Source organism: Prionailurus bengalensis, chromosome D3 (assembly GCF_016509475.1).
Source record: "Prionailurus bengalensis isolate Pbe53 chromosome D3, Fcat_Pben_1.1_paternal_pri, whole genome shotgun sequence".
Taxonomy (NCBI): Eukaryota; Metazoa; Chordata; class Mammalia; order Carnivora; family Felidae; genus Prionailurus; species Prionailurus bengalensis.
In genome coordinates, this window is record NC_057356.1 from 9,913,558 (window position 1) to 9,941,261 (window position 27,704).

Below are 27,704 nucleotides of genomic sequence, written 5' to 3' on the forward strand. Positions count from 1 at the left end.
TGAAGGAGGGTATGTTCAAAAGGTAAATCTTTTATGTTTGGATTAATATAGTTCATACGACTAGTCATGGCCACACGGATGGAACCCGAGAGAACACCTTGGCAGGATGCCGCCACAGGAGCCAGAGGTACTTCTGGGGGAGCCATCAGTCTGCCTCTGGTCCAGGGGCCGCCTTTGGATGATCACATTTTCTGCTGTGCTGTCTAAACTTCCCCCTAACCGACTGGGAGTGGAGAAGGAGGCGGCACACTCGGCCAGACACCAGGGATGGCTCCGGCACCAAAGGGCGAAAGAAAAGGTATCCAAGTTGAAGCAGAACCTCGTCAAAATAAAGGCACAGCAACCAATGATCATACATAAGAACTTTCCATTTGCATACTGTGAATTCTTTCCCCCTTTCTTACTCTCCCAACAGCAGGAAGTACCAGGCCCCCCCCCCCCCCCCCCCCCCCCCCCCGCCCGGACAAACGGCGCTTCACGTTTTTCACGGTAAGCCTGCTGGTGGCGAGTTAGCTCCAGATCTCTGCTTAAACACCAGGTAGAGAAGCCAGGCTGCATCGGGCTGCCCTACCTACACATGCTGGGGCCTCCTGATCTACCGCCCAGCCCTGACCACATGTCGTCTGCTGCTGCCCCCTGGGATATCCGCGGTGAGAGAGGGGACCCTCTCCGTCTTGTTCCCAGAGGCTTTCTTGATTCCCCAGCCAGGGGCCCGATGCCTGGGAGTCGCTTGCTGAATGTGGGGATGGGTAAGTGATGAATTAATGGCTGAATAAAAGCCACTAGAATAAAGCCCTCCCACCTCTGAATGGCTGCACGCGTGCTCCAAGGTGGGCAGCGACGAAATCTGGCATCGAGCTGTCTGAGCAGAAGATGTGTTCTGCACTCTGGCAGAACACAAAAGGGCATTTCGCTCAGATGTTGAGAATGAATGGGGAAGAGAAACTCTCTTATCATCTCTGGGATCTCCTACATCGCATTACGTGGCTCATTTGCTTACCACCTCCCAACAGCTTCTGTCTCACACAGAATAAAATCCACAGTCCTCACGCACCCAACGCTTGTCCCTGCCCCTCCCTCGTGCTCTCCTCTTCGGCCACACCTGCTGCCTGGCCTTTTTGCTGGTCCCCCCAATCACCCAAGCTCACCCCCACTGAGCGTCTTTCCTAACGTTGCTCCCTCTGCCTGAAACTCTTGACAGAAGAGGAGAATACTATCTGCCCTGGAACTGGGTCGGCAGCAATCCCACCAGGTCACAGGAGGTATGGCTAAGGTTATGTTTAAACAAGATCTTAGCTTTGGGGATAGAAAGCATTAAGGAAATAAGTAAATAAAAACAAAGCCACAGCTGTACACATAACTGATTAGTCCTGGTGCCAATATGGGAAAAAAGAAATCACTGGAAATCTGGGACTCAGCATATAAAATGGCCAAAAAATAAAGGTCTTGGTTGGGGTGGGTGGGGGGGGAGTGGGTATCTTTATTGGGTCCTAGTCTCAGAACAAGTTAAAAGTGGAGCAAAGCTGCTCACATAGGACAAAAATGAAACTTCTTACATACCCCCCCCCGCCCCGCCCCGGGCCTCCATGTTGGGGGGAAAAGCAGGTACTTCACAAGACGAGGAAAACTGAAGAGAAATTAGCTACCTGTACTCAAGACTCACTGTCTGGGGTCAAGCTCTGCATTATTCTTTGCTGGATGAACTGTGCCAGCGGGAGAAAAATGCCCATTGCCACCATCACGGTGGCATCTGGAACCATATGAACCGAATGCTTCCTATGTTCTGGACGCGGCTTTTGGAGGAGCTTTATCTGTATAAGGCAGGTAAGTCTCATACACAGATGAGGTGGTTACCATCACTGGTTCCCTCTCAGAGGTGAGGAAAGCCCAGAAAGGTGAAGTAGCTTTCCTAAGGTCGTAGGGACAGTAAATGGCATAGCTGCGCCTGGAGAGCCACCCACATCATTTGGCCATCAACTTCCCGGTATGACCATTTCACTTCCATTTCAGCGGCCTATCGACGCCCCCACGTACAGAGTTACGTGGACAAGCAAAGAAAAGCCTGGCAAGGAAAGCCGGCAACCGCAGAGTTCAGTAAAGGCACGGGTAGAGGACCCGGTTAGGTCTGGCCTGACTTCAGGTGAGCCCCCCTTTCCTGATTTACATCTACTTTCATCTAAGCACGTCTCTTCAAGTCACGAGTGGCTCCCGAGGAAAGCGCAAAGCACCAGACCTAGTTGCAAGGCACCCTTTATCTGGTCCAGGCCCGACTTCCGCTCTGCCTCGTTGCGGAAGCGTCTTCGGATCGTAGGAAACACCTTGGTCTCCCAGGCTTTCACCAGCAGGGCGTAATGGTCCTCCTGGAAGGAGAAAGCAAACGCATCAGCAGAAGGGGAGTAGCTCGGGTGGGCGCCAGCCCCCTCCCGGACGCACAGCTCTCACCCCCTCTGAGGCCAGTCGCAGAAACACCCCCTCAGATGCCAGGGGAGAAAACAGCCGGACTGCATGCGGCAAGCCCTTCCCTTCCCTCTAAAGCCTAATGAGCATCACGCGATTCCCGACCTCACTGCGGCATCAAGGTACCTCATTTCTCCCACACCCAGAGGAGTCCTGGGCAAACGAGCCCAAAAGGCTTCGCTACCGATACGTGGTTTGCAAGGTGAATGCTCCAGAGCCACTGCTCAAACACAGGGACGCAGCGGGAAGTGTAACCACTCCGGCCTTGTACCCTCACATCAAAATCGTTCCCGGCGGCCTGTCCTGGTCAAGGGCCACGGGCCTCGCACCTGTGGGACGTCGTCATCGTCCTCATCATCACTTTCGTCATCCGCAATGGGAGGCGGGTGGGGGTCTGGGCCAGAGGTGATGAAATTCTCATAGCTGAGTTCTACTTTATAATGACAGGAAGTGTCACTATCGTATTCTGTAACAGAGCACAGTGACAGTGAATTCTGAGGAAGAGCAGGCTGGAAAAATCACGAACTTCTGCCCCTCAGACAAACCACAGTATCTTCATTTGCATGAAGGACTCCCAGCACTGGGGAGGGATTTCGAAACACAAAGCCAAGGAATAACAAATCATGTATCGTTATCCTGAATCCTAAGATCGTTTTTATGGGTAGAATTCATTCAACTCGGAGAAGAATTTGGAAAGTTCTTCATCATGAGAAAGAAGTAAACAGTCTTAAAGCAGTTTGCAAACCCGTATCCCAAGGGTCAGACACAGTCTGCAGATACCTTTAGTTCAGGAAGCTCGGTTTTATTTGATTATGAAGTTTTTCAAATAATCAGGCAAGTTTTTTAGTGCACATCTAATACCCACCACATAGATTCCACAATTAGTGTTTTCTTAGTCTTTGATGGCCTCAGTTTTAAAACAAAAGATAAAAGATTTCAAATAAAACTCTGAGGTTTTTTAATGTTTATTTTTGAGAGAGAGAGAGAGAGAGAGAGAGAGAGAGAGAGAGAGGAAGGAAAGAGAGGAGGAGGGGCGGGGTGGGGGGGGGGCAAAGGATCCAAAGTGGGCTTGTACCGATAGCAGAGAGCCAGACACGGGGATCGAACTCAAACTGTGAGATCATGACCTGAGTCAAAGTCAGACTACTAACCAAGCCACCCAGGCACCCCTAAAATTCTAGGGTTTTTAGCTGTCTTACAAAAGTGGACAATCTTTCAGGCTTGCGTTTCCAGGTGGCAATATTCTGCCAGCACTGAGCCATGGCAGGCTTCCCGTATGTGGGAATGTGCTTTCTAGTCTCCCATGCTGCTCCTGCTCCCCATTTTAGGTCACTGGGCCCATCGCCCCATATCCGACGGGCACCAGAGCTTGCCCAAGTGAGAATTTATGAATTAGCAGCATCTGTACTCCCAGGAAGCAGTGGGGCCCTGGGAGGAGACGGCTTACGTTGCTGAGCAGTGGCCACAGCGGCAATGCGGCACGGCGGCCCGTGAGTGCCGGGGTCTGACGCAATACTGGTGCCAGCGTCGTTGTCACTGTCAGATGCCATGGCAAAGGGCAGGGCCTCAAAGTTCGCGCTGATCTCTTCTGCCAGATCGGTGCACAGGTCTGCGGCATTGCGGTGGGCCTGCCCTTCCGCGTAGGCGAATGGGCGGGAGCCAAAGTTAGCGCGAGTCTTGGTGTTCTGGGAAGGAGGTCAAATAAAGGATTTGAAAGGAGCTAGGGTTGTTGACTTATTTTATTTATTTAACACTCCAAGGTGAAGGTCATCAGAAGAATGGCCCCGGCTCTGGGAGAGCATGTGGGGCGAGGCAGAGGGGCCGGTGTGACCACGTGCATTAGAGCGGAGACCTGGCTCTGCCCAGGCCGGTGCGCCCGCCCTCCCACACCTCACTCTCCCACTCGTTGCTACTCAGACAGCCACCTTTCCTGTTCCCAGCACTCTTCCCTTCCGTCTGATGCCACCGCACAAGCTGCTCCCTTCACTGGGGACATTGTTTCCCTCCAACTTTGCCAAGTTAAGACCAGTTAATAGCCTAGACCTGGCTCAGGCATTGCTTCTTCAGGGTCACATTTGCTCCCTAAGTCTACGATGTGCAATCGTACTGTGACGGTTAATTTAATCGTCAGCTTGACCGGCCGCGGGGTGCCAGACTCAACATTATTATGGGGGGTGTCTGGGAGGGTGCCTCTGGATGAGATCAGCAACTGAATGGTGGATTCAGTCAAGGAGATTGCCCTCCCCAGTGTGATGGAGCATGGTCCAGATTACCAAGGAGAACTTGTTTTCCTTCCCAGTAAGAGAACCTGCCTTCTTCTGAATGTGAACCACAGGCCACATCCCACCAGAGACGTCTTCGAGATACGGGGACAGGCGCTGCCCGCAGTATGTGAAGTACACCCGGCCCTTGGCTGGCTGCCCCGGAGGAGGTGGCGTCCCCTCGGTTCTCTCCCAGCCAATTCCTGCCACATCACCTATGGCAGAGAACAGGAAGGAAACATCTCGTTTTCCCTTTTACTGATTATAAATAAAGGGTGATCAGGCCACATGATCTCAGACTAGCTTTGTTTATGCCATTAGTTACAACTGAAAAAGACACGGAGTTACATATTGTACTTACTATAAAGTAACACAACAGAAATAATTTTAAAAGGAGAAGTCAAAACTATTCAGAAGAAAATACCTAGTGTCTAAATCAATTCCCACAATTACATATTAAATTTAGCCTTTATTTTCCTGGTAGCCAAGACAAAAAGGGAAAGCATTTGGTACCATTTTTTTTTTTTTTTTAAACAGAGGAATGTAAGTTTTCTTCTACTGACACATAGAGAATTACTTATGGCATAAAGTGAATTTGTGAAAGATTTAGATATGGTCTTAAAAATATAAACAGACGCTTAACCTACTGAGCCACCCAGGCACCCAGTTGAGATTCTGTTGTAAAAAAGTGAATTCTCGATTCCTACCCAGACATATTTCTCTGAGAAGGTAGCATGTTTACATGAGGTCCAAGTCCAAAAGTTCTCAACAACTAAAATGGGACCCAACCAAACAAATGAAAGTGACAAATACAAATCCTGACTATCTATGGCTCCCATGTTCTCCCCAAACCCTCCTTGGTGCTTAAAACACTTAAATACTCAGTTGAAATGCCAGAAGTCTGCTCCAGAAAGAGACAAGTAACTGCCCGGAAGTTATCTCCAAGTCGTAACTTGACCATACCCGAAAATGCTACACCCCCTGGAAGGTGCAACTTAACAATCAGCTCCCCAAGTTAAGTGATGGCAAAATTACCCCCAGTCAGCTATACGAGGTTATCTGGTGGGTGGAGTGACTTACTCTTCCCCATCTGAGCAGCCCAGACCATCGACCACGTACAGTGATTTTGGCTTCATTGACACTAAGATGCACTGTCTGAAACTATGTAGCCAACACATCTGGGGCTTCTTTTTTCCAAGTGTTTATTTTTGAGAGAGAGGGGCAGGGGAGGGAGGGAGAGACAGAGCACAAGCAGGGGAAGGGCAGAGAGAGATGGAGACACAGAATCTGAAGCAGGCTCCAACCCATGAACCGTGGGATCGTGACTTGAGCCAAAGTCAGATGCTTAACTGACAGGGCCACCTTGATGCCCCTGTTTGGGGGGCTCCTAACGGCAAGAGGACAGTGCCTACATTTTGTTCCTCTGCTGGATCAGGCAGGATTGATCCCAATTCATCCACACAGAGCAAGTGACTTATATGGTGGCTAAAAAGAAGAGGAAAATCTTTTTTTTTTTTAATTGAATCAACTACGTAACTGAAACATCCGGGCAGATTTGCCGAAGCGGGACCTGACGTTAGGCTCCCGGGAACAAAGTCTACAGCACGTTATCTACCGATAGTGCATTTTCCAAGTGCCTCAGGGCTAGTGGTAGAGCTCTCTCCTTTTTTATTTTTTTAGCCTATTTATCTGCACATCAATGAAAAGCTGACAAGAGACCAAACTTCAAACAGAAGCAAAACCTCAGGTGGTTCCAACGATGGACAGATGGACACGAATGAAAAGTGGATGTGACTCCTGCCTCACCAGGTGGAGGCTTCTCAATGAAAACGGCCTCACGAAATGAGCGGTTGGGCACACACTAGCAGACAGCAATGACAAGTACTTGGCTTTCACTAACCAACTGCCCACTTCCAGTTGCTAAATTAATTTACTTTCAACCTATTTAGACAAAACCAGGGAATAGCAGAAATACGCAGTGTTAAAAAAAAAAAAAAAAAAAAAAAGGCTCCTGCTTCGCTCACCAGGAGAGAGAGTCACGTCCAAGCGCACGCTCTTCCACTGCAACAAACTGGAGCCATTGTAGTGCACCGCTCGGCCGTTGCTATGAAAGAAAGCAAAGGAAAGTCAAAGACAAGGCTCCCTGGCCAACACAGAGGCAGTTGAGTCATGAACGGGCCCAGGGGCTTCGGTGGCATCAGGGTAATTCGAAGAGAACTCCTAAGAGCTATTCTCTTTCCCTCAATTTGAATATACTTCCAACTGGTATTTTATACACTTTTGGAGATTGAGATTACGAGGATATTATTCCAGTATTAAACACCCACACCCACTACTTTTTTTTTTTTTTTTTTTTTTAAATAACAGCAATAGTAGCCACTTACTTATGGAAAAGACAAGTCCCCACTGGATTGGTCCAAGCCCCATCTCGTTTCTCTGCTTCTGTGGCAAAGCCAAAGGAAACTATTGGTCCCGTGTCGTCATCAGTATCTCCATAGGAAACAATTTCAATTTCCCAGTAAAAAGAAGGGGCCTGAGGAAACACCAGAAGCGGGCAGGCAATCAGAGGGCTCAACTTGGGTTCCTGGAACTTGCTTTTTCTTTCAAATATGAAGGAAAGAGGCGAGAGACCGTGTGACTTCTCACCTGCACTGGCAGTGGTGAGGTGGCATAGATAAATGTGCCCCGGGGCAGACCGCCCCCAGCGCTGGGGTCAGCCAGGAAGGTGACAGAAGTCAGGCGTGACGAGAACATGCAGGCTCGGACAGGCGGGAACACTCTCGAGGGGCTCCAAGTGATCTCTTTGGGCTGTGACGGGGGAAAGCGTCTCATTCAATACAACTGCAAACACAGATCTTTGTACCCCCTCAAAGAAGAAAAGTTTTTATCTTAGTGGCATTATAATATAGGTACATCTTTTAAGAACGTGGCTTGTTTTTCCAAAGGAAAACTTCTCTTTATTTAAAAACAAAGGCAGTCTCCATTGCTATGCCCAGCGCTGTTCTCTAGAAACCATCGCTCTTGTAGCTCTTTAACGGTTCACTCTGAAACTTACCTCCCTTCTCCTTCTATGCTTATAATGCCATTTTTAATTCCCTTCGGGATATCGCTTCTGTGATGAAAAACGAGGTTTTCATTCCTACATCTCTCCTCCTCCTTCCACAGACGCGTGCAGGCCCTCACCCCTGCCCTGTCTTCCTGCTTGTGCGATTACACACCAAGCTGCAGACCCATCAGTGGTCACAGTTTTTATCCCTGTGATTTACTATTCAGCTCAAAGCCAAGAAGTAATATTACATTGGCTTTTTTGAAAAAATTGTCTTTTTCTTTCATAACTTTTAATAAATCTCATCCTAAACTTCATGCTACTCTGTTGACAAAAGCACATTTTTTTAACCTGTGAGTTTTGTTTTTATCCTAAGGAAAGGGCTGAAAGATGCATACAGTGATGAGCTCCAGTGTCATTCATCAAATCACTGTGGTGGAAACTAGAGACAATGCAGGGCAACAAGAAAAGCCTACGTGGGGAAACTGAGGCACAAGTGTATGCTGGACTATGCAGTTACTGAGGGAGAAAAGTTAGATGGTAAACAGCCCCATGGTCATGAAAAAGTACAGGTGACACATCACGTGGCTATCGTGACAATGTTAACCAGATGTTGAGATTTCAGGGGACACTTCGTCTTCCATATGTTTCTAATTTTTTATTTTGAAATAATTTCAAATCTACAGAAAAATCACAACAGCAATTTTTGTACACTGTTACCTAGATGCACCGATTTTTCGAGATATAAATCACGTAACATACAATTCACCTGTTTAAAGTGTACATACGATTCAGTGGTTTCTAGTCTACTGGAGTTGAGCAACCATCACCGCCATCAACTTTTTGGTGTTTCTGTCCCCCTGAAGCCACTAGCAGTCCCTCCTCGTACCCTTTCCCCCACAGCCCCCGGCATCGCCCATCTGCTGTCTCTAGATCTGCCCGTTCTGGACACTTCATACACAGGACATCCCGTAGCACGTGGTCTTTTGTGGCTGGCTTCTTTGGCTTGGCATGATTTCAGGTTTCTTCCCATTGTGGCATGTGTTACTACTTCATTACTTTTCAAGGCTGAATAACATTCCATCGGATACACCCGATATGCATACACGATGAAGGCATCTTCGTTCATCAGGTGATAAACGTTTGGGTTGTTTCCACTTTGGGGCTATTACGAATAAGCTAAGAACATTCACAGAGGTATCAACTCTCAACACTTCACCACTTTTGCTTTTTAATCACCTCTCAGCCTCTCTCTACATACACATGCTTATTCCTCTGTAAGACAGACTATATAACTAAAGGTTTGAAAAAAGCTTTTCTTCTGTTATTGACACCTTAAGAAACTATTTACAAATGGAGTTCTGCTCCTTTGCCACCATCTTTCAATACTCAGGATGTCAAATCAATGTGCTCAGACATTCAAAGATGACAGCACGTCATCACAGGAGTGCGTCCCTCCAAAGGGCTTTGTGAACGCTCGTTCTAAAGGTTACTAACGTGCCGGTCGGCATCCTTTAACGCGGTGCGCTGTGGCCTCGCACGGCACGGGGCTCACCTGTCTCCGGTCGGCCTGCAGTGGAGGCGGTGGGGGCCGAGCGCAGTCCCGGTAGAGCATCCGTAGCCGTTCACACTGTACCTCCACAACTGCCAGTCGCTCTCCTGGAGGGGAATCCACCGCATACGTGAAAATAAGTCCCACAACCCCCGAGAGAGTGCCAACCCTTCTGGAGTAGGGCTAAGGTGACAAACGGCTTCCGAGATCACTCAAAATTCTTACAGAAGAGCAAATATCCTGAGACAGCTCTGTCTACCACACACAGCTCAGCAGCACAGCAATGTGGCCAAGTGCACGTGCTCTGAAGTTGAGCTGCCTGGATCCAGAATCTGGCTTCATCACTCAGATATGTACCATCTCACTTCTGATAATGGGGGTTAACAATGGCACCTGTGCCTCACAAGGTTGTCACGAAGATGAAATGAAGTGACACGAGTGGAGCCTTTAGCCAAGTCCCCGGCACAGGGCGAACACGCAATAAATGGAAGTTCTATTCCCATTATTGAAATTATTTTTTTTAAAAATCTAGTATCGGGGCACCTGGGTGGCTCAGTCGGTTAAGCGTCCGACTTCGGCTCAGGTCCTGATCTGGAAGTTCTGGGTTCAAGCCCCACATGGGGGTCTGTGCTGACAGCTCAGAGCCTGGAGCCTGCTTCCGATTCTGTGTCTCCCTCTCTCTCTGCCCATCCCCCACTTGTGCGCGCTCTCTCTCTCTCTCTGCCTACCAAAAATAAATAAAAATGTAAAAAAAATAAAAATAAAAATAAAAAAATAATAAAAAATCTAGTATCTGAGGCACCCGGGTGGCTCAGGTGGTTAAGCATCCAATGTCAGCTCAGGTCACGGATCTCACAGTTCACAAGTTCAAGCCCTGCATCCGGCTCTGCACTGATGGTGCAGAGGCTGCTTGGGATTCTCTGGAGAATACAAAGATACATGAACCAAAGCTCCCATTCTGGGAGGACAGAGGAGATGTGTGCATGCATTTACATATACAAGAACGAACACGGTCCAAGGCCGCAGTATGTGATATGATCTAAGCACAAACACAGGCAGGGAGGAGGGGGTGATCACTTCATTCCAGGACCCAAGATGGCTTCATAAAGAAAGACAGCATTAAGTTCGGTCTTAGAAAAGACAGGGTTTCAATAAGCAGAGAAGGAAGGAAGTTCCAGGTGGTCTGGCAATATGGGAAATGGTCTTGGAGAGTCAAGAGTCAGAGGTCTTAGGAGTACCTCGTTCGACACACAAAAATTAACGCGAAAATGGATCAAAGACCTGAAAAAACCTTACAGCTAAAACTGTAAAACTCTTAGAAGAAAATATTGGTGTAAATCTTCAACTTCGGATCAGGCCACGGCTTCTGAAATAGGACACCAAAAGCACAAGCAACAAAAGAAAAAGGAGATAAAGTGGACTTCACCGAAATGAAAAACTTGTGTGTTTCAAAGGACACTACCGACGAAGTGAAAAGACAACCCACAGAATGGGAGAAAAGATTGATGTTATTATATCTGATCAGGAACTAACAGAGCTAAAATTGTAAAGAACTCTTACAACTTAACAACAAAACGACAACCCACTTAAAATGGGCAAAGGATTCAAACAGACCACACCCACTAGGCGAACTCTAATCAAAAAGACAGGTAACACCAAAGTTGGTGAGGGTGTGGAGTAATTAGGACCCCCATGCGATGCTGGTGGCAATGGAAAATGGCACAGCCACTGTGGAAAGCAGTTCCTCAAAAGTTAAATGCAGGATCACTGTATCACCCAGCAATTCCACCCCTAGATAGGCCCAAGGGAACTAAAAACATACATCCACATAAATTCTTGTATATACGTATTTACAGCAGCATTATTCATGATAGCCAAAAAGTACAAACACAAGTATTCGTAAATTCATCAATGAGGTCTATGCATAATGGAATGGGATTCAGCCATAAAAAGTAATGAACCTCTGAGATCTGCTACAACATGGATGAACCCTGAAAACATTATGCTAAGTGAAGGAAATTGGACCAAAAAAGGACAAATATTGTACGATCCCACTGATGTGAAATACCCAGAAGATGTAAATCCATAGAGACAGAAGGTAGATTAGAGATTATCAGGAGCTGGGGGAGGGAAAAAGGGGAGTTACTGTTTCATTGGCAAAGAGTTTGTATGTGGGAGGATGAAAAAGTTCTGGAAATAGATAGTGATGAAGACACAGCTCTGTGAATACACTAACGCTTCAAAATGGTAAATCGTATGGTATGTGACTTATACCTCATTAAAAAAAAAAAAAAAAAAAAAAAAAAAAAAAGAGGTCCTAGGAGAAATAAAAAGTAGTCCAGGGGCACCTGAGTGGCTCAGTCAGTCAAGCGTCCGACTTTAGCTCAGGTCATGATCTCACTGTTCGTGAGTTTGAGTCCCACATCAGGCTCACTGCTGTCAGCATGTGAGCACAGAGCCCGGTTCCCATCCTCTGTCCCCGCAACCCCCCCCCCTTTCTGCCGCTCACCCCCTTGCGCTCTTCCCCCTTAAAAAAAGTAGTCCAATGGAAGTTAAAACACAGAGGTTGTTTAGGATATTGGTGAGAAATTTATTGACTTATACCTCACGGACAGACACTTGGCACCTAATGCGACCCAATGATATGGGTTAGAAGGCAACAGGAAAGAGGAGACAAAGACCAAACAGATTTAAAGTGGAGGAAGAAGCGAGGCCAGGCCATGGGGTGTGTGGCCCCTGTCCTTTCTTTACACCTGGAGTGGGACACACGTTCAGGCCTATGTTTCCCAGGGGACAAATCAAATAGGAAACCATTCCGTTACAAGATTCATGAAGTCCGTTACATACATACACTAGTCATAAAGAGCCCAGCTAACTTTGATAAACACTTTCTGATTATTATTGTTCAAATTAAAAATTTATTCCAAGAAAATTTATATACAAAATACCAGATGATCCAGGGAGTGACGTGGGCAACAATGTCCTTACAATAAAGCAGTAGCCAGTGTCGGGCAGATATTTCAAGGATGACGGCTAGAATCCTATCAGGTAAGGGAAAAGCAATTCTTAGGGGGAAGAATGGCAACTACCTGGCGGGGGTGAGGCACATCTACCATAAGATAGGCTTCACATAAGAGGAGTTTTTACGCTATCTACTGTGAGAATAAAAAGTTTCTACACTTCATATTCAGGAAAGGCAAGACTGACTGTACTACAGCCAGAGTAACAAGTAACAGCCAGAACTGGCTGTGAACTCATTCCAATCTGTAAATGACAACTTCACGGTGGTAACTATGCTCAGGAAAGCCAGCCTCTCGGTGACAGCTCCATGCTCTTGAGGGCCACTCAAAGCAGGCCTTCAGGAAGCCAACTGTGACGTGGAAAGGCAAGATGCAAGCAGTAAAAGTTGGCAGAATAACACACATGTCTAAACACAAGAGAAAAAGCACCTGGCTTATGAAGCTGGTAATGGAAATGGGGAGGAAAGGGCTAAATCTCAGGAGCATTTCAAAGGAAGAATAGAACATGGCAACTGATTGGATATGGAAGGATAGGAAGGAGGGCTCTGTCATATTTGACTCCATATCTGAGCCTCAAAAATAGTCTCAGTATGACCTAAAAACTGGGAAGTCAGAAAGGAGAGCTGACTCTAGAGGAAATAATGACTGGTTTTAAATGTGGGGTATTCACGAGGCTGGGGGTCCCTCCAAGAGAAAGAGCTGAGAGGCCTGGATAGCAAGGGAGGGAATGCCCACGAGCAGAAGCCACAAAATTGAAGGTGGGTCAGGCAAAGCTTAGAGCAGGTCGGGGGCCCCTCCCATCACAACTGCCCAGGGTCACCTTCAACTGATGATTCGGACTTTTGGGTGGAGCTCGGAAAGCATTTTAAACCTGTTTCCCAGGGATTCGTATGAGGTTTCAGAGTCTGAGGGGAACCTCTGGCTCAGGGAATGTGTAGATTTAACAAGGTAGGGAGAAGGAAACACACGTGAACCTGAGAAGTTCTGGCTTCTGCAAGAATAAAAGGTGGGAATTCAGGGGTTTCTATATGCTTTGTCTTCAGTATCAATAGGTTTCCTGTGCTACTTCAATCAAGGGATCCAGTTAACTTCACAGAAATACTTCTTCATGAGAAAAAGCTCTGTAGCATAGTGCTATCTGAGACCAAATGGAATTAGGTATTCTTTTCCTTGGATTAGAGAAGCTATAAAATTGAGATGGGGTAAGTCAACATGACAATGGCCAAATCTTCTGCTTCATTCCAGATGAAGTAAAATACTGGAAGAAATTCACTGAAAAAATTTTTTTTCATTTGAAAGATTCAGATAGTGTGTATAAATTTCACACGACATTTTCATACACAAAATAAAAAATCTTGATACGTTAAAAACTAAAAATTGAAGAATTCTTTCCCTTCTACCCACCATCTTGAATCATTTATTAAACAGCATTTGTTGTAAGGACAATCTAAGACTCTCTCGTGGGCTAGAAGAATCCACTGTAACCCAGATGTAATCTAAACTACAATCCAAAGTAACCCAGGTGCAGAGTAGGTTTGTTGACTATTCAAGGGTAAAGGACTGAGAAGCCAGCAAACTTTCCTATGTACTTTAAACCTCAGAGCTCTTTCTGGTAACCTAATAAATGAATTATTAAGTACAATTATATTTGACATAAGACACCATTTTCGGATATAAATTGATGTGTATAAACTCACAGTCGTCTCTTTTGTGGCAATAAGTACTTCCTACCTATTTCTATCCAACTCTTTGTGACAAGAGTTCTTTTCCATTAGGGAAAATGGGTTAGGTGGGTTATTGTTAAAGCCATTTGAGACCACTGCTCCAAATTACGACAACTCTTAGCTTATACATTAAGTACCGAAGTTAATCTCACAGATCAAAACTCCCTTATTCTATAAAATGTATAAAAGGATACTCAGAGAGTCCTACAGAAAAGTGACTGATTTATTCAGCAAGTATATGCTTGCTAAAAAACCACTAATGTATGTCTTATGATGCAACCTAGGCTAAGAACATTAAAAAGCAGAGGCAGGGAACTAAGGCCCAACCACAAGTACAAAGCCAAGTTACAGGCAAACATTTGGTCACAAGCAATTTCCCCTGAGAAGCCTAGCAAATTCCTTTCCTTCTGTCCTTATCCTCATGCTCGGGGTCTCTCTGAGGTTTATTAACTGGCTGCACAGCACTATCCTTAAAAAAGGAGGAAAATTTGAAGAGTAAAACACATACAGAATAAAGAGAGCAGAGACCAACCCACAGAAATTGGTGCCACGTGAAAAAAACCAAAAATGTAAGGACAGTAAAGAGATTAGGGAGTGTCTGAAAAAGCAACAGAGAAATGAGAAATAGTAAATAATATGGATAATAAAAATGACTCACACACATGAAAGATAAAACCAAAACCATTATGGAAGTTAAAGGTGCTCATTTATTAGTTACAGTTCATGCAAAGGCCAGCTCTAGAGCACTGGAGGACGCTAATCTAACTGGGAACAATTTCATGTGGAGTCCAATTATATCCTTGGGGACAAACCACACGTTTTCCCTTAAAAACACCCAGGCCAACTACCCATTTACAAGACCGGTGAAGACAAGAGGACACATTAAATGACACCACACAGATACAATCCACAGAACCCAGACTGTGGGAAAACCCTTCAAAAAAATAAACTGCAAGGCAAAAAAGAACATGATGAGGGGAATCTAGATTTTGAAAAAATTCAAAGACATAGCAATGAAGTTACAATGTAAGAATTTTATGTGGATCAAATACAGAATAAATGCAAACAATATACAAACAAATACAAATGCAAACAAATACAGAAACAAGTATGACTTTATGAGAAAATTAGAAACTTGAATGCTGACCAGATAATATTAAATAACTACTGTTAATTTTTCAGATGTGATAATAGTATTGTGGTTATTTTTTTAAGGGTCATTTTTTAGGGGTGCCTGGGTGGCTCAGTCGGTTAAGCGTCTGAACCTTGGTTTCGGCTCAGGTGATGATCTCAAGGTTCATGAGACTGAGCCCCGCATCAGGCTCCATGCTAGCATGATGACAGTGTGAAGCCCGCTTGGGATTCTCTCTCTTGCTCTCTCTCTGACTCTCCCCTACTTGCATTTGCTTGCTCTCTCAAAATAAACAAACTTTAAAAAAAAAAAAAAAAAAGAGTTGTGTGGCGGGTCGGGGGGGTGGGGAGGTGACTAGATGGCTCAAATGGTTAAGCATCTGACTTGGATCAAGTGATGATCTCATGGTTTGTGGGTTCGAGCCCCAGGTCAGGCTCTGTGCTGACACCTCAGAGCCTGGAGCCTGCTTCCGATTCTGTGTCTCCCTCTCTCTCTGCCCATCCCCAACTCATCCTTGCTCTCTCTCTCTCTCTCTCTCAAAAATAAATAAACATTAAAAAAAAAAAGTTGGTCTTTTTTAGAGACACATACTAAAATATTTAAGAGTAAAAGGATATCTAAAAATATAATCCAGGAGGGTATAGCATAAATGAAACAGGACTATGAGTTGTACTGTTGAACTTGAGGGTTCATTATACTAGTGTACCTATTTTTGTGTTTGTTTAAACTTTTCAACACACACACACACACACACACACACACACACACACACAGATGGATGTTAGTGCAAACTCCTGACTGAATTCAAACGTAGCCAGTGACAATGGTCAGAAAGTATCTGCAGCCTTATAGGTTCATAGATAGTTCTAGCAAGGAAACAAATGCAATGAAATTAATGGAGGACACTGACATGGTCCTCAAGTTAAATTTAAAAATGCTGGTTTCCAGGGCACCTGGGTGGCTCAGTCAGTTAAGTGTCTGACTTGGGCTCAGGTCATGATCTCACCATCCGGGAGTTTGAGCCCTGTGTCAGGTTCTGTGCCGACAGCTCAGAGCCTGGAGCCTGCTTTGGATTCTGTGTCCCCCTCTCTCTCTGCCCCTTCCCTGCTAGCACTCTCTGGCTCTCAAAAAGAAAATAAAAACATAAAAAAAAATTTTTTTTTTTAAATGCTGATTTCCTACTTTGCATGTAGTAAAAGCTGTTTACGTTTCTAGATCTGAGATAAAAGTTGTGATAAGTGCTGTCTGCAGAGCTCAGCAGTTTGAAGTGTGTGTTTGCGCGTGTGTAAGTTCATGCACGTATACACAAATGTTAGCATTCCATCATCAAATTGGAAATGTACTGACAAACTCAATAAAGTCGGGTGGAAAGGAAAGCCACAGGTACTTACCCGCACTGCACTCCTGGGCTACTAGGTTGAGCACTTCAACAGCTGCAGGACACTGTTGTATGAATTCTTCACAAAACAAGCTGTCTTCTAAAAGCTGGGCCATGACCAGGCATGCTCTTAATGTTAAAAGATTTACAATATTTCAAGGTCATCAATGTTCATTCTCTAACAAGTTAACTGTGAAAAGCATTTCAATCAATTCTGTCCCGTAATTTACAAAAAGATTCACACTCCCCATTCCTCTTGCTTTTTTTTTTTCCACGCTCCCCTGAGCTGGAGTGGTCTAACTTTCCTTGTGCCCCACAGTAACTGCTGACACTGCCGACAAGCAGAGAGGGGGAAAGCGGTTGCCATCTCTCCTAAATGCAGACACGGAGTGCCACGTGAGAAATCAGCATCATCTCTTAACAGTGCTTCCTCATCTGTGCTCCTCGGGCAGTATTAGTGTTCTGGGAGCGAGAGGGACCCAAACGCTTGGAAAATCTGTATGCTGATCTGTCACCTACTTCAAAACGCATCTTAGAACCTTCTAAGAAGTCCCATCGCCAAAAGAGAAACTTGTTGCCGTTGTTTTGTGCCAAATAAATGCATTCGCAAGAAAACGCTACTCTTCCTTCTGACACCAACGGTTGAGGGCGTTCCCCAGTTTTCTCACCGTGGGTTTGGAAAGCGACAGACCAGATGTATGCTAATGCGGCCCAACCCATTTACACAAGGTAGAGTGGCCGAAGGATTCCCGGGACAGAACAAGGTACTTTTACCAAAGCGGAGCGGTGGAGCCTTAGGCACACTTTCCATAGACCACATCTTGATGGCTTACTTATATTCTTAGGGGAACAGCTAAAGTGTTTCAAAGTGTAGAAATTACACAATGCAACAGAACTTGCAGAAATTGGGGAATGTGACAAAAAGGTAGTCAACAAAGCTCAAGACAATGGTCTCTGTTCTCACGTTGGCATGGACTTCACCTGTGGACCCACTAAACCGGGAGTGGAGTCCCCCCGCCCCGCCTCTGTGGCCCGGGTGCTCACCTTGTTCTTATTTCAGCCAGGAGCCGAACGACTGCCATCACAGGAGCTGACCCATCTCCTGTTGCAGGAAGTGAGGTATGAATAGAGAGACTTCCCTCCTGAGGAAGCAACATGGACTGGACTGCCTGTACTACCTTCTCAGTAATGGACAGTTTATGAAGAGGCAGTGCCTGATGGTGGTGGTGGGGGGGGCATGGCAGAAAGTTAAATTCAAGTAGTTAGTTTATAAGAAATGAGGGCATTATTATCTGGAGTTAATTCTCACAATTTCAGTTAAAAAAATAAAATCACCATACAGAAAATAGCAAACTAGACCAAAACAATTAAAAACATAACACACTGTGGAATATTCCTAACCAAAGAGATGAATCTCGTCACCTAGGTGAAAATTTCACATAAATGTTACTATTAAGTAATTATGCCCAATACATAAATATACATCCCAAGTAGCATTTAAGATAACCAGGTATTTGTGCCTCTGCACTATGAATGTGCATATTGCTCATTACGGTATGGTTACCATTTGCAGTGACATGTGATAATGCATTTAAAAATCACCTTACCTCTGATCTTGGAACACAAAGTCTAGACAATGGAATAGTCAATGTGTCTGACGCTTGCGAAGTCTTTCTACAGTCTATGGGTGGGAATCTGACTGTAGCTATACCTTCCTGTTCATTGATAGAAGCCACTACTCCGATGCTTCCTGATATTCCTCTACCTAAAACCTAGAGACAACGATGGATTAGAACTGCCGGCCAGCAACGATGGTGTTCGTAATGCTCTCATGCGACAGGCGGGGAGGAGCAAATTCGCAGCTGTTGTCAGTTGGCATTACAAGAATGCAGGAATTACTGCATGTTTATTACAATGCAGGTACCATGCACTGAATGGGAGTTAAAATAATAGGCCCTAAAATCTGTGTCAAGGTCATCACAAGATGACAGACTCTCAAACTCCCAACTCTAAAATATTAGTGACACCATAGGACACAAGTATTATAGTTAACATTATATAATACCGTACTAATATTTAAGTAATCTGTAGCACGGTGTGGATTAGAATTCGTGAGTTTCTCAGATTCCTTGTTTAGCTCAAAAGAACAAGGATCTTTGTCCATTCGGGTGGATGATGCCATCTTACAGATGATCAATTAATCAATGGATGCAGTGACTTGGGGAGAGCAGTGACTTGGGAAACGCTGGCTGGTTACCTGAACCTCAGACCCTATCTTGATGGTCTCTTTGAATCCTCCGAGAGCACACAGTGCAGCGACAGCCTGGCGGGCGATTCTCTGAAGTTTGGCGAGTTTCCTGCCACTGCTGCTGCCGTTTTCCAGAATGCTCTCTGCGTATTTCCCCAACTGTGGAATGTACATCAGCGCACGAGACAGAACCTACATTGAAAAAGCAGCCATGTAGTAGGAGTTAAAGCTTTAGTCATTTTTGATACTAAGAGTGATGAAGTGTCTGTAACAGTGCCTGGCTCCCGTGTCCCGAAGGAACTTCGGTTATGGGAGGGATGAAGTAACTACGAGGTATGACCATTGACTGATGCCGTATCTGCCTTATAGAATTAGGACTGCACACACACAACCTCAGTATATGGGACAAACACTGTGTTAACAGAACGAAAGCAAAATCTTAACCTGATGGAAAACCATCACAGCATACTGCCTACATCTCAATACCCACTTTCTTTGAGGACGTGCTATAAGGCACTCACTTGAAAAATGACAGTGGGAAAATGGGAATTGATTACAGATCCCCAGATTTTAGGACACTAGACTTCTGTTTGTAGTGATGAATTACTGATAGAGCAGTCTGGGGGTATAAATCACAGGGACCTCCTCAGGACTTAGTAAATACACGTAACAAATCCAATAAACCAAGGCTGTGTGATTTCCTAGTGTCAGTGCCAATCAAACACAAGCAAAGAGAAACAAGGAGTTCCGTTCTTTCCCTGAGAATACAGTCCGGTCTTCTGCAAAATTAGAACTGGCAGCGACAGGGGACATAGATTAACAGAGGTGAAACCACTAAACCAAAGCAAATATGTGGTGTTGGTGGGGGTGGGAGAACAGCTAACCAGTCTATCTGGCCAATTTGGGAAATCTCTCTTTACTAGAATATGACCCTTGCTAGGCAGGATTCAAATGCTGAAACAGAACACAAACTTCCTCCTCGTTTCCTCGATTAGGCAGTGACACCGTGCTAACCTTTTCTGCTGTTGTGGTCCATATCTGAGCAGCATTTGACTCGGGTGCCATCAGCAAGCTATGAAGCAAGGCAATCACCTCTGCGGCCATGCTGTTTGCCACGTGCCCGCTGATGAAGGGTCGGACGGGGTCAGTCCTGCAAGCGTCGGGAGGGAAAGGGTCAATGCCCAGGGATGGTTAAGAATGCAGATGAGGGGGCTTTTAGGGTTATCATCAGATGGAAAAATTTTCTAATCATACAGGAAAAAGTGGATTCATTGAGAAAAAGAGATGCTAAATTATCATCAGGAAAAGAAAAATCACTTCATTCATATTCCTTCCAGTAGCTGAAGAATCCTCTGAAACAACACACCTCAACCTTGAACCGCGTAAACCATCAGGATTGAGGGAAGACGCCTAATTCCTGGCTTGAAAGAATAGAACACCTTGCAGACTTGTTGGAGGCAACACTCACTCCTCTCTACTCCTTAGAGGTTATTGTATACAGTTGGGCTGGTAGGAAGTATCGTTTGGAAGAAACAGAGGCAGTAAGACCTGAGTTTACTAATGCTCAGAAAAGCCATAGCTGGTGTTCCTGGTGGCGGCCTTTCTCAGAAATACAACCCTCTGGCTATAGCTGCCCACTTGGCCAGCAGCGCCACCCTATTCACCCGCCACAACCTCGGCTGGGTATTTTAAGCCCTCAGTCCTCGTTTTCTGGCAGGTCGAGGGGATGACAGACGATAAAAACCCAAACCACAAGTCCATTACAAAGTAGCTCTGAAAAAAACATGGACAGGGAAAGACTACCTTGCGAGCTCCGAGTTCCTCTCTCGGCAAATGGAGGTCTGGGCGGTTTTCTTCTTGTCGCCTGTGGACAGTCCGCTCACAGTCTCTGGGTTGATGGACTCTACAGGTGGCCCAACGCTGACGATGAGGCCAGACTGTGCCCACTTGGTTGCCTTCCGAAGAGCGGCTGCGGCCTCTTCTGTAATCACTTCACAGCAGCCGCCCTGGAGGGAGGTTTGAGACAGTCACCACACTCAGCTTCCTTACCTGTTAAAGCCTGCTTCTCGGTTACCAAGGCAACCCGGGCTCATTTCTAAAAATTCACATGTCAAAATACTATGTGTAGAAAGTTAATTTCCCATAAACATCCCATGTCCTCACCCAGTCACACAATTGTTAGTCCTCTAGATTTCTTTCCATGCAGTTTTTTTTTTTTTTAAATGTTTATCCATTTTTGAGAGAGGAGAGACAGAGCATGAGTGGTGGGGGGCAGAGAGAGAGGGAGACACAGAATCCGAAGCAGGCTCCAGGCCCTGAGTGGTCAGCACAGAGTCCAACGCGGGACTCGAACCCACGAACCATGAGATCATGACCTGAGCTGAAGTCGGACACTTAACCAACTGAGCCAGCCAGGCGCCCCTATTTCCATGCAAATTTTGGCATACATAATCATGGATCTTACTTCACACAGTTTTTCTATTTATTTTTATCAGTTAACAAAAATATCATGTGTTTTGATATCAGTATATACAGATCTACCCAGCTCTTTATATAGTTGTATGGTATTTCATTATATGCATATAATTTAAATTTTTAAATTAAAAAAAAAAACTGAGGTATAATTGACACATAACAATTGTTTAATCAATCCCGTATTTAGGGGTATACAGATTCTACTTGGTTTTCTTATCAACAGAACATGAAGAGCATGGTTGTATCGAGATACTTGAGAAGGACTATTTACTCTCATCTTGACCGCAACAGGTATTCTCAATCTTAACTTCGTGTGACAGATGAAAAAGGATATATTACTATTTTTAATCCTTTGTTGTGTAATTTGTAAATGTGGGCATATTTTTCTATTTTTTATGAGCTATGTGTCTTTATTTCTTATCTATTACTCTTCTAACCTTTCACATGTGATCGCTTTTAAAGTATTATTAGGCTACAAAACTTCATTTTTTATTTCTTACTCTTAGAGCGAGAGAGCGCATGTGTGCAACGGGTGAGAGGGGCAGAGGGAGAGACAGAATTGTAAGCAGGCTCCACACTCAGCATGGAGCCCAATGCGGGGCTCGATCCCGTGATTGTGGTATCATGACCCAAGCCAAAATCAAGAGCCAAAATCAAGAGTTGGACGGTCAACTGACTAAGCCACCCAGGTGTCCTGCGGTTTTAGGCTGCAAAACTTTTTTTTTAATGTTTATTTTTGACAGAGACAGAGGGCAAGTGGGGGAGGTGTAGAGATAGGGAGACACAGAATCCAAAGCAGGCTCTAGGCTCTGAACTGTCAGCAAGGGTCTAACGCGGGGCTCGAACCCACAGACTGTGAGATCATGACCTGAGCTGAAGTCAGACACTTAGGCAACTGAGCCACCCAGGTGCCCATAGGCTGCACAACTTTCTTAACAGAACTAAGAAAAAACTTCTAGGTCAAAACCAAGAGGTCTCTTTTATATTTTAACATTAATGACAAACTGATTCTAACTAGTTCTCTTGAAAACAGCTTCAGTTAAGCCAGTAACTTCGATTTCTCACCCTGCCTCCTTGTGGTAACTTGAATTTTTTTTTTTTTTTTTTTTTTTTAAGTGTCTCTTGAAAACCGAAAGCATGGTAAGTGCCCTTCAATCGTGGGTCTTGTCAGGGCAAATACTTCCGTATCGGGTTTACCTTCGTCATGTCTCGGTCCATTTTCACAACTTTCTCCATGTTGGCGCCAGTGCCAAGTCGGAAGGGCCGTCCTTCGGAGCTACTAGAAGGGAAGGCAGAGAGAGGGGGCCATCTTACGGGCAAGGTCAAGGTGGCACTGCATGCCCGTGGGGCAACCTAGTGCTGGTCGGAGCTGAACAAACTCGAGACTCCGAACCTATGATCCCAAGAAGGCCTGGGAGGCACTCGGGAAGTGATCTAAATCCCAAAGTGAGGGGACTTTAACTGCAGCATGAATTGGATGCCTTGGTGTGAATGACTGGATGTTTCTGACAACTCAGCTTCCTCTGCCTCTCCGAACACTCCTTCACCAAATTTGCACTCTAAAATCCTGCAATGCCCAAGAATGCTTCTTGGTGATTTCCGCATCTAGCAGGACCTGCCTGGCCCTATTGGTTCATACAGTAGCCCAGGAGTGCTTCCAGCTGCCATGATGGCAGACAAGGGACCAATTATGAGGAGGACACCATCATCAAATCATTTATCTGGAGAAAAAAGTCTTCCACCTGAGACATACACAGGCGTCCTCAACTCCCTCGTGTGCTGTGGTAGGCCTTCCCATCGCCCGGGCTCCCACTAACAGGGCCCAGGAGGTCTGTAATCTTTGGACAGTAAGTATATTTGTACTTTCTCGTTGAGCAATCATACCATTCACCTTCAGTGAATTAAAGTTTTAAAAAGTTTCTCTTATTTCTCCACCTCACAGTCAATGGTATCCTTAAACTGACCAATGGCTGAAAGATGCCAATAACTAAAACCAGCCTGCGTTATTCCTTCTCGAAGCCCAAATCACACCGCAGACTCTCCACTGAGCACAAACAATACATTCTCAACAGGGCTTTTGCTCTCTGTTGGGTCTGAAGAAACAGTACCGAGTCATGGACAACAGCTTGTACTCTGCGGTCAGAGGCCTGCGTCTGTGATTCAGCTCTGCCTCAGTTTCTCCACTGTAACAACAGGGATGACAGGAATAGTGGTTGCTTCTTAGGGTTGTCAAGGGGGTGGAGATAGTTGATGTACATAAGGGGCTTACAGAGTCTGAGGACACAGAGCTATTACAATCATCAGTTACCTCAGTAACGGCTGGAGAACCTCATGGGATGACTGGTCTTCCCGCTTGTGGATAAAGATAGACAGCTTGCCATCCACTGCTTCACTCTCTTCTCCAGGATCTTTATCTCCTTTTAAGGAACTCTTGGGACTGGTTTTCGTCAACGTAGTGTCAGGTTCAGAAGCAGTTGGAGAGAGAACTGTCTGACATCCTTTGAAAGCGAACAGAAAAATCACAACGTTATTTGTGCAGCTCCCCGGCACAGGGCAAGCTCAGATTTTGGAGTCTCTCTTCCTCCCTCTCCCTTCTCCTCCTCTCTCATCATAGGAGGCACAGCAGCAGCTACAGGTGATAGACTGTGGAAAGCTCAGTCTGGCCTGCCCCGGGAAGTGGGTGCCACAGCGCCCTGCTGGGACCAGGAACTGCTCACCTGGGACCACGTAATCTGCCAGCTTTGCTAAGAGCAATGAGGCTATCTTGGACGCTGGGTCGCTGGGATCCTCCTGCTCACTGTTTAGGGAGGGAACGGAGTAGCTCCACGGTGGGAGCTCCACGTTGCCACAGTCTTCCACGCTCATCAGCGGGAGCGCCGCCCGGCACAGCTGAAGAATGATAAGGACGAGCTTTGGAGATGGGCGCTGGTCAAGCAGCAGGGAGAGGAGTTTGGACACACAAGCTGGCTGGCTCAGGATGGCTTTACCTATGTGACTCCTGGAAAGAGGGAAGAAAAGGCACACGACACTGGGCATGTTGGTCTGTAGAAGTTCAGACGTGAGAGTTCCCTAAACGAGGACGAACAAACGGATTCACGAGGAAGACACACATTCGGCATTGTGTTTTTATAAAGGAGATCTGAATCTGAGCTTTTCGGTAAATATCTAACGAAGGCTCACAAGCGACCACTCAAAACGAAACATTTCTGAGCAGTTGCTGATGCCCAATGTTTACTTAATCGCGATGCTACAGTTCAGCATGATTCACAGGGCACTACGACTCTGAAATCCAAACCAGGAGACTTTCCGTTTAACCTTTTATTCCTTTTTAAGGAGTGCTTCAAGACCAAAGATACCACACAGTATTGTATAAGCCTCAACAGTCTGCAATCTGTCCCAGCTGAACCTGTGACATCTCACTGAGAAGAAAACCAAGTCGAGCAGAAACCAAAGAACAGCAGCCTTATGTAGACAAGCCGCTGTGGAACTCACCACTCACCCAGGATGTTATCAACCAACCACCCTCTTCCCCCCCCGCAGATTATCTTCTTTCTGAAGACACAGTATGAGAACAGGAGTCAATTACAGGTCCAGGTCCTGACTGATTATTCTTTACCTTGCTATATAATAAGGGTAAGGATTTGGGGTTACTTAATGCAACTGTATCTACTTGAAAGGCTAGCAGCTGTTGCCAGCAAAACATTAAAGCAAATGACATCATCTTATAATGTAGATATTCACCTAAATAACCCTCACACTTTGGAACTACTATTTTTCCAATGCTTTTCTTCTCTATTGTTCTTGAAGCAGGAGCAGGTCAGAATGGCCTCATAATTTAGATGTTTCAAAGACAATCACCACCCAAAGGAACCCCAATCATTCAAGAGGAAAGCCACTTTCTCCCACAGCTCCGGCTGGGCCTTCCATACCTTGAGAGATCATTGAGAAGACTAAGGACATCCTGGAGGGCATCGTTCCCGGCGGCCTGGTTGCCACAGCACTCAGTTGCTCGGGCAAGATGGTTGGTGAGAAGGCTGGAGACCTGACGGGCGAGCCCTGAGTGCACGGCCTCTGTGGAGCCACCTACAGAGTTTTAAAAAAAAAAAAAAAAGAAAGAAAGAAAAGAAAAAGGAAAAAAAAAAAAAAAAAAAAGAAAAAAAGCAAGGTGAGAATCCGAGGAAGCCATGGCAAGCCTGCAGGCATGGTGAATCCTCCCTCTCAGCCTCCCTGCATTAAAGGCCTCCTCTTGCCCAACCTCTTCTCTAACCTACTCAGTATTCCATTAGCTACCAAAATAAACCAAATAGAATTCACACAAAACTAAGGAACATATTTTGATTAATAGGGAAGAATCACCATTTTCTTCCTGTGATGAAAACCTGTTGATTTTTATTTTGAAAAAAAATTTTTAACATTCATTTTTGAGAGACAGTGTGAGCAGAGGAGGGACACAGAGAGAGGGAGACACAGAATCCGAAGCAGGCTCTAGGCTCTGAGCTGCCAGCACAGGACCCGATGTGGGACTTGAACTCACAAACCTTGAGATCATGACCTGAACAGAAGTTGGACGCTTAAAACTGCCTGAGCCACCCAGGTGCCCCTAATTTTTTTTTTTTTTAAGTAGGCTCCACACCCAGCGTGGAGCCCACCATGGGGCTTGAACTCCCGACCCTGAGATCAAGACCTGAGCTGAGATCAAGAGTCAGACACTTAACTGACTGAACCACCCAGGTGCCCCGAAAACCTGTTGATTTTTAAAACTCCCACCCTACCTCTCCTCAAACACAATTAAAGACCTTTTGGGATCTTTTCATTTTCACTGTAGATCCAGAGGCCCCTCCCCGCACCAAGCAGCTCTTGTAAAAAGCCACACAAATTAGCTGTCATTTCCTCAACTTTCTATGCTGTCTTGGATCCCTGTGCCTACACACACTGTTTCTGTGCTCCCTCTGCACTTCACATGCACCTAAAATATGGCACTGATCACACTGTAATCATTTGTTCATTGGTCTATTTCCCCCACTGCACCCTATTTCTTAAGAGTAAGAGCAGTCAAAGTCTTGTTCATCTTACGCCTGGCTCTCGACAATAAAGTGCACAGTGAATGAATAAATAGAGAAGTCAACAAGCTGTATACGCAGGCCTGGGATATTACGGGATATTCAACTTCACTTTTTCAACTAGATTGGTAAAAACAGAATTTGGAAATGGCACTTGAAAATGCAACTAAACCATTTCATAAGAGTATTTATTTGGAGACTGTTAGCAGAATTGACAAAAAGGAAATGAGGTATCTTTTCAATTTGTTGGCTTACTGTACTCTTTCAGGTGATTATCATTCCCCATCCCCCCACCTCCCCAGCCACAGCTTTACTGAGGTATGACTGACAAATACAAGTCGTATACAATTTAGGTGGTTCAATGTGCATTTTCTAGAAGGTCTACATGATTATAGATATAGATATGTATATATACTCTGAAAGGATTACGGCAATCTAGTTAATATATCCACCACCTCACTAATTACCTGTGTGTGTGTGTGTGTGTGTGTGTTGTGTGGAGAACTTATTCACTTTGTAACTGGAAGTTTGACCCTCTGACCTACATCTTCCCATTTCCCCCTCCTCCTAAAATTCTTAGCAGCCACCATTCTACTCCTGGTTTCTAGGAGTTTGGCTTTTTTTTTACTTAAAAAAATTTTTTTAATGTTTATTATTTTTGAGAGAGAGAGAGAGAGAGAGAGAGAGAGAGACAGAGACACAGAGTACAAGTCAGGCAGGTGTAGAGAGAGGGAGACACAGAATCTGAAGCAGTCTCCAGGCTCTGAGCTGTCAACACAGAGCCCGACATGGGGCTCGAACTCACAGAATGTGAGATCATGACCTGAGCTGAAGTCAGATGCTTAACTGACTGAGCCACCCAGGCGCCCCACAGGAGTTTGGCTTTTTTAGATTTCACATATAAGCAAGATCATTCAGTACTTGTCTTTCTGTGTTTGGCTTATTTCATCTAGCACAATGCCCTCTAGGCTAGGATATTACTTAACGTCAGAACGTCAGCGTAGCCATAAATTTCCAGAGAACCATGCTGACGAAGAGGCTCTCCTGAAATCATTAATTGACTAAACCCATAATTAAATAGACACATCAACAGAAGAAATCAATGAATTCTAAAACAGGATCCTGCTTCTTACCTTCTTCTTTTTCCCACTCAACACAGCGGTTGGCAAGCACCTGGAACGCTGCCCAGGCCATGGTGGCTACCTTCTGTTTCTTGGTTTGTTTCTCACTGGAGCCGGACTCCGTCTGACTGCTCAAGCTACACAGTCGGTCCATGAGCTGCACAAGGCCACTGCGAACCAGGCACTTCTCTTCACTCCTGGGCCAGGCAGGAAGGGTACATGAAATAAAC

At 45.4% G+C, this 27,704-nt stretch overlaps 1 protein-coding gene across 5 annotated transcripts in view; it reads right to left on the reverse strand.

Annotated features, from left to right (window-relative positions):
• The window catches only part of HECTD4 (HECT domain E3 ubiquitin protein ligase 4), a 193,138-nt gene that overhangs the window by 37,266 nt on the left and 128,168 nt on the right, over nt 1–27,704 (reverse strand). For all 5 annotated transcript variants that reach the window (XM_043557648.1, XM_043557646.1, XM_043557647.1 and 2 more), the window contains exons 34-52: nt 27,487–27,671; nt 25,223–25,376; nt 24,011–24,291; nt 23,602–23,791; nt 22,491–22,572; nt 20,622–20,824; nt 19,833–19,968; nt 18,828–19,010; nt 18,178–18,342; nt 17,615–17,784; nt 16,584–16,699; nt 9,320–9,423; nt 7,365–7,526; nt 7,103–7,251; nt 6,743–6,822; nt 4,770–4,933; nt 3,905–4,142; nt 2,787–2,923; nt 2,234–2,360 (exon numbers count right to left, since the gene is read on the reverse strand). In XM_043557648.1, the coding sequence (XP_043413583.1) occupies nt 2,234–2,360; nt 2,787–2,923; nt 3,905–4,142; nt 4,770–4,933; nt 6,743–6,822; nt 7,103–7,251; nt 7,365–7,526; nt 9,320–9,423; nt 16,584–16,699; nt 17,615–17,784; nt 18,178–18,342; nt 18,828–19,010; nt 19,833–19,968; nt 20,622–20,824; nt 22,491–22,572; nt 23,602–23,791; nt 24,011–24,291; nt 25,223–25,376; nt 27,487–27,671 (3,026 nt within the window). The remainder of the gene's footprint in view (nt 1–2,233; nt 2,361–2,786; nt 2,924–3,904; nt 4,143–4,769; nt 4,934–6,742; nt 6,823–7,102; nt 7,252–7,364; nt 7,527–9,319; nt 9,424–16,583; nt 16,700–17,614; nt 17,785–18,177; nt 18,343–18,827; nt 19,011–19,832; nt 19,969–20,621; nt 20,825–22,490; nt 22,573–23,601; nt 23,792–24,010; nt 24,292–25,222; nt 25,377–27,486; nt 27,672–27,704) is intronic.